Raw genomic sequence first — 7604 nt, forward strand, 5'->3', positions numbered from 1 at the left:
AAAAAAAAAAAAAAAAGAGATCAGAGGGAAATCCCTTTTAGGAAATGCAAGCACATGTTCTAACAATGTCAGAACATCAGTTCCTCATTTTTGCAAAGATGCATCATTGCAACACCTCAAAAGAGAAAATTCTCACAAATACTTTAGAATTAACAACAGAGACTATGCCACCAAGTCATCTAAGCAGCAAAAAAGACTCACATACAGACAGAAGAGTTGTAGTACATTCTACGTGCCAATAACAGATAAAGAGGTTGTGAGATGCATCTGGTCTCTAAGCCACCACACCTTCCTTCTTACAGTGACTTTCATAATCATTTGTGCAGCTTTTATCTGTAGTGTGACCTTAAAAAGCTTACATCGCAGAGCTTTAGGGACAAACTGATTATTATCCACTATGAATCTAAATGAATATCAGAATATATTGTCACTTTGTACACCATCAACTCAATCCACTATATATTCTTTTAAGATGAAGACAAGTATCTAGGGCTAAATGGATTACGCAAAGATTGTGACAGTTATTAGCACACTTCAACAAAAGCACACTTGAAATACTCACAAGCACAGAAAAGCCTACCTCCATGAGCCAGTCTAGAAGGATAGTTCTCATTTTAGGTTGCAGGAGAGGGTGCCTTTGCATATAAAGTTTATCCCTCACATATGCCTCTTCTTTGTTTATCATGTTTTTCCACACATCCTCTCTGTTTGCCCAGCTAAGAGAGATCAATATGTTTAGTCTCAAATCATAAGACAAAAGGAAGGCAGGCAAACAGCAGCAAAACGGCACACTTACCCTAGAACTGGTAATGGTGAAGCTCTAGTTGGAACCACACTTAGATGTATAAAGTGAGAGTAATCAACACCAACTGCATCATCATCTTTATCCGGAGTAGGAATCAGCATATGGGCATTTTTGTGAACATTATTCCAAGATGGCTATTAAATAAAATAAGAGATTTTACACTGTGCCTTTTAAAATAATCATTTCAGATGTCAATAGAAGACAAGACATTGGCAAGAAACTATGACAGAGGCTATGATTACTTATTTAAACTGCACAGAATCATTGAAATGGAAAGGGACCTCTGTAGGTCATTTTGTTCAACCCCCTTGCTCAAGCAGAGCCACGTATAGCCAGTGGCCGAGGACCATGTCCAGATGGCTTTTGAGTATCTCAGGATGGAGGTTCCACAACCTCTCTGGGTGACATGTGCCAGTGCTTGGTCACCCTCACACTAAAAAAAAAAAAAAAAAAGTGTTTCCTGATGCTCAGAGGGAACGTCCTGTGCTTCAGTTTGCATCCGTCTCCTTTTGTCCCATCACTGGGCACCACCGAAAAAAGCTTGGCTCCATCTTCTTTACATCTTCCCTTCAAATATTTATATACGTTGATATAATCTCCCTGTTTAGCCACCTTTTCTCCAGGCTAAACAGTCCCAGCTCCCTCAATTTTTTCTTATAGGACAGATGCTCTGGTCCCTTTATCATCTTAGTGGCTCTCTGCTGGACTCTTTCCAGTATGCTCAAGTCTCTCTTTTGCTGGAGAGCCCAGTACTGGACACAGCACTCCAGGTGTGGCCTCACCAGTGCTGAGTAGAAGAGGGGTATTGCTTATTTTCACTGTAGAAAAGGTTTGCAACTAAAGCTGAAGAACATCTACCCTGTTCTCCTTTTGAAGGACCACAACTGTTTCATGGAAGAATATCCAAGTCAGAGTCTCCTATTGTGGTGCTGCATTTTGTTTTTACCAAAAATATTTTACATGAAAGCAAGATGTTTGCCTTCAGGTAAAGAATAAGCAGACCGAACTTTAAAACTGAATTTGTGCTTATAATTATACAAATACAAGGTCAGGATTTCTGGTAAGGAATATGTAGACGCAACACCTGAAGTCACGGTTCCATGCAAAGCAACCTTGACAATGAACACAGCAAAATAGTAGTTTATAAGATTTTTCTTACTTATCTTGCAGTGCTAAGATGAAAAAACAAAGCACTTATGATCCAATTATTTTCAGAATGCAGTAAGTACATGTTAAGCAATTGCCACTAAAGTATCAATTTAACCATTTAATATACAGAATTTTTCCAAGTTCTGCAACCATCAGCCATCCAACACTTCACCTGTCATATCCTGTTATTTGGACCTGAACTTAAGTTTAGGTTTACTTTTCTCCTGCCTAATTCTGTTAAACAAGATCTTGGTGTACACGTCACACTATTCCCCAGGAAAATACTACTTGTTTTATTTTGTGGTAGAATACAAAGCCAGTCCCATGTTATCATGGCTAAGTAAATTAAAATTTAGCATTTCTGCCTAACAGTGAAGTCAGCCATCTTGCTTCAAACTGATCTGTTCTGCAGCACGAAGAGGACAGAACTCCCGAAACAAGATTCCTAATGTGCTTCAAGAAAAAAAAAAAAATTACAAAAGAAAAATCAGAAGAATCATTAGGTGCTAACAAGTAAAATGCTCTACATGACATTTCGCCACTCGCAAAGAAGCTTCCATGCCTGACTTTTGTCCTGTCCTTGCTACAAATGACATCACTTTCCAGCAAAATGGCTACCCTCTAGCACCAGCTTCAGAAACAGAAACCACTGGCTCACGAAACCAAAACCACATTTCACAGTTCACTCACAGCTAAGACTGCTTTATACTTTGAGCTACTGACACACAGATGGGTAGTTTTTCTTCTTGGAGCTCTACATGCAAATCTAGCATAGCTACATACCCAGCCATGCCACGATTTAATTTGGGTGGGGGAAGGAACCAGTCATTTTAAAGATTCCTAGAGGGAATAATATCTTTATCTTAAAAATGAAAGATTCCTTACAAACTGAAAGTTTGAATTTGGTGTTGCATCAGCATTGCTTTAAGTTAATTTTTGTCCTCCATCAAAACTAGACTTTAGTCACACTTTGTCCTCCAAACTGCATGGCAAGCCCAGATGCCAACAGCTTTTGGAGAAGCGCTGCCTTATCAGTTAATCAGCAAACCAAAAGAAAAGCCGTACATTATATAATATCTATTTAAAGGTGCCTACTACACCAGCAGCTGCTTCTGAAGGACAAGGGATCTGCTCCAGAGAGTTCTCAACCAAAGCAGATACCTCACATACTACACTGCAGCAACAACGACAACTGATTTAAGAGATTTCACCACCCCCAAACTTCTATAAGGAAATCTAAATCAAGGTTCAAGAGCCTCTCAGGTGTTTTGAGAAGTGAAAACAAAGTTTTTGACCAGATAATACCACTCACCAAGACAGCCGGGGAAAAGATGCCATCAACAGAGAAAGATATAGCTTAGACAGAGACAAGAAGGAAACAAACGCGCAGGGCCTCAAAAGCAAGAAGCTACCAGCAAGGGAGACAGGCGACTGAATTAGCATATGTGAGAGAACACTATAGCTCTGGCATGGATTTTGGTTGAGGGAAGGAGCATATTAATCAGACTAGAGTCTTTAAAGCAGATTTAGTAAGACATTCAACCAAAACTAAGAAACAATACCAAGAAACAGCATTATATTACACCGTAACTGTAAGGAAATGGGAGCCACCACTCAAAAAAGCAGTTTAAGGTGAGGAGGGTGAGAGGAAACAATGAAGAGCTTCCTTTGGGTTTGCGCAGAGTGAACCCGAAAGCAGGGAGCTGCCAAAAAGCAACAGATGTTAGAGAATCTGTGCACCCTAACAGAGGAAATCCTATGGTCCTGGGTTTACTTCTGAGGCAAATAGGAGCTGAGTAGAATGGAAGCCAAAAATCTGGGAAAACTGCCTCTTCCAATCTGTATGAAGCCCAGCAAGAAAGCTTGGTGACACCCACAGCAATATTCCAGATACAGGAACAGAACAATCGATCAAAGATACACATCTGTATTTCAGACATGAGAACTAGATACAGATTGGAGAACTCGAACTGAGAAGGCTCGTTGGGAGAAGGAGTACCAAGAATGGCAGAGGGTAGGTGACCACAGGAGTCCATCGGAGCAGGTAAGCCCATACAGCTCCAAAAAAAGAAAACCCAGGATATTGAGTTGGTTTTTTTTTTAAAGCTCAAACATTCCCACACCTCAGTTTTCTGCATCACATCATCATACACTGATATAACAAACATCCATTTAAATAGATCTTCCGGACACCCTTCAGGCATATAGGCCAGACACAGAAAGGAGCGGGTAGCGACCACTGGGGTTATTGGTTACAGGCAGAGCCTCCAGTGGAACCGGCACACCTAGGAATACAAGCTGCTGAGACACTCGTGCATCAAAACGTGAGCTGAGAGCCACCACCACAAGCTTCCACAGACCAGGGCAAGAAGGGGAGCAGGAAAGCAGAGGAAGAGGGTGACCCAGAACTGCATTCAAACAGCAAGGTCAGAGGATTTTCAGCATGGAAATCAAAGGCAGAGGAATAGGAGGGGGACAGGCCTGTTTGTCTCACCCTAAAAAGCAGCACCTCATAACAAGAGAGACATCGATACCAACTACTAGACTGCAACCTTAGTTTGCCCATCAAAAATAGTAAGACCTACAACTCTAGCCATTTTTCTCAGAGGATGCTTAAGTTTGAAGTATAGAGCTTTTCTTTGCCATCAGAAAGGGATTCCAGGATTAATATACAGGAGAGAGAAGAGCAACTCACATTATTAAGTTGTTCCAATTCTTTCTGAATAGCATAGGAGCTTCTACTACTTTTAATTTTCTGAAGAGTCTGAATATTTTCCTGCCCCAGATTTGGGCCAAGTCAGGCTTTTAACTCGGATAGTGTTTACATTCTCTATCTGTTTGTCTGAAGACTTGTAAGTCAGTTTTTAGGGTTTTGTTTTTTAAATCGGATCTTCCAAAGACAACCTAGACTAGTTAAAGAAACTTTTTGGAGGATATTCTAAGTGGAACATTTTGACAACAGTAAAAGCGGATTCTGGAAAAATGTCTAGTGAGAAATTGATCAAAACTATTTCCCAAGAGTTTACTCCATCTTCTTTTCACCTGAACACATTAGCTAGTTTCATCTAAAGAAACTAACTTCTACATTCAATTCTCCACTCTAGATGGAGGTGGTCATGTAATTTGTACCACAATTGCATGGGTGACTCTAATTAGATGAATTTTGTTTTACACGGAGCCTTGGAAGTATATCCATCCACAGAAAGCAGCCAGAATTAATATGAGAATTGCTAGCAGAATTACAGCAGTGCCAGTTCTCTAAAATCAAACACAGAATTTATGCAATATTCTGCTGTCACAAACCTGATGATATAGCCACCCTTTCATCACATAAAGGGTAACAGCATCCTAATTAAGAACTCAGGCCTTATGTTCAACAGAAGCAAACTAATGAATTGACTATGAAGATGCCGTAAAGTGGGATGTGACTATGATATTTTGCCTTGTGCATAAACTAGTGTCAGTAAACAATTTATTTAGTGTAGAAGTCATGTGGTATAGGCTGCAATGGATTTATAGCTACTTGCATTTTAGAATTGTGCCTCAACAGAATAACTATCTCACTGGCTATCATACAAGCCTGCTATACTGCTGCTGGAACCGTAAACATATTCTCATTAGTGGCCCATGGCAATTTATATCAGAGAATAGCTTGTGTCACACCATAGACTGAAGAGCTGCTGCTGTGCAGCCAAATGTTAGCTTTTTTTAACAGATCTGTAACAATCTGGCTACTTTGTCACAACAAAAAAACCTTCTCTATGTAGGGACAGATACACAGGTACCCATTTTATTTATGGTTTACAGAATCAAAGGGCCAAATCCTACCAGTATCCTAATTTTAACTTGAAAGAGCCCCAAGTAAATATTTTGAATGCCTACTGCCTAAATTATCTAAATTTTAACTTACCTATCCTACCTGAAGTAACACTGAATGGCTATGAGGACAGGAACACAAATAAGAACAAAAAATTGGAAGTCTTTATCTACTTTCAAAGTTGAAGGCCAACATATGCAAAATATATTTCAAGTTTCTTTCCACTGTCTTTCCGGAAAAAGGTAAAATCATGTCCCTGTTGAGGGTATTTTTAAACAATACCTAACTATTATGCAATAAACGTGCACAAGAAACCCTTGCTCAGCTCAAACAGAATGAATCTTTTGGTGAAGGAGAGAGCTGCGGTGAAGGACAGGCAGCTCTTCCTTGTCAGAAGTGAGAAATTAGTTTAATATACTGCACAAAAGAAAGACAGAAGGGAAGGAGAGATCCCCTCATTAAATGCTCACCATTTGAGCCTTGCTTAATATGTTGACTGATAACTAGTATACGCAGTTGCAACAAGCAGAGGCCATTCCAAACAATGATGCCCATCTGTTATGGTAGCACTTTAGTCTTAGAACTTCCAGCTGCCACTTCTGGTTAGATGTGCCACATTATGCATAGCCTTGCGTACCAAATGAGTACGGTCTGTACTCCCCAGTCGTGACTTTTGCAGCTTAAGTATCACCCTGCATGTGCGTTAACAGGCTGAAGTCCCAGTGACAGCAAGCATGCGTGTGCGTGCAGAAAAAAAAAAAAAAAAAAAAGAGGGGAATAAACCTATTTGAGAAAACAGGCTACTCCCTGTTTTATTTAGAGGGGGCATCTTAATGTACAAAAGCATCATGCTTTCAATACAATATACCAACATAGCATCCAATATAGGTATCAATAGCATCTCAGGTTCAGAGATTATAGAAGGGCACTAAGGGAGAAAGAGGACAGTACTAAAGTTAGTTTTGACTTTGTAACTCAGATCATTCTAAGTGTCTTACTGAGAAAACTGGCAATGGTCACTACTAACCTCCACTGCATTTCCACAGCTAAGTGACTTCACAGAAATTATCCCTTTGATCTGCAGAGAAATTAAGCCTATTTTAGTACCACATTAGCATCTAGTATAAAGTTCCAAGTTCTAGTCAGGAACCTGCCAGCCTGATAATGACGCTTGTCAATAGGAATGGAGCTGATGGTAGAAGGAAAGGCAGATGTTTCCTCCCTCCCAGGTGACAGCTAAGTAGAGACAAGACTGCAAAGAGAATCATCTCAAAAGATGATTCTGTTCTTATGCTTAAGTGTCTTGTGCTTTGCCCTGCAAGGTATAGCATGTAAGCATATGACTGTACTCTTGCAACTCTCTAGAGAAGTCGATGCAGAGTTCCTCCATGTAGGCCTAAAAGCATCTTAAGGCTTCTGTAAGGTGCACCCTTGCAATCCCAGGACAGTTGGGCATACTGAAGTATTAACACCGTGTTTTAGACCAACACAGGCCTCATCTCTTGCAAAGACTCCAAAGCAACCTGTATGACCTGAGGCGTTCTGCACTCTTCATCAGCCAGGGCTGACAGTCCCCCTCGCCCAGTGCTATACATCACGCGGTAGCTGTACATCTGTTGCACCACGTTCATAAGAAAAATGAGGTACTGCAAAACAATAATAGGGTTAAGTGAGATTACAGGAGTATGACCTAAAGTCAAATCGGTTACCTGGTCTTCATACTGTTTTTTCCTCGTCATGTCCATTTTGGCAATTTCTTCATCAGGATCCTGTAAGAACTACAAAGAGGAATACGTGATTCCAGGCGTAAAAGCCGCAGGACGAGCGACTACT

The 7604-nt window shown here is 40.3% G+C and overlaps 1 protein-coding gene across 1 annotated transcript in view; it reads right to left on the minus strand.

Moving 5' to 3' along the window:
* Window positions 1-7604, minus strand: part of CCNE1 (cyclin E1) — a 13182-nt gene that overhangs the window by 3658 nt on the left and 1920 nt on the right. Inside the window, exons 2-4 of the mRNA XM_009894060.1 lie at window positions 7481-7549; window positions 797-939; window positions 581-716 (exon numbers count right to left, since the gene is read on the minus strand). Coding sequence (XP_009892362.1) covers window positions 581-716; window positions 797-939; window positions 7481-7516 — 315 coding nt within the window. The 5' untranslated portion in view covers window positions 7517-7549. The remainder of the gene's footprint in view (window positions 1-580; window positions 717-796; window positions 940-7480; window positions 7550-7604) is intronic.

Source organism: Charadrius vociferus, unplaced genomic scaffold, assembly GCF_000708025.1.
Source record: "Charadrius vociferus isolate BGI_N301 unplaced genomic scaffold, ASM70802v2 scaffold341, whole genome shotgun sequence".
Lineage (NCBI taxonomy): Eukaryota > Metazoa > Chordata > Aves > Charadriiformes > Charadriidae > Charadrius > Charadrius vociferus.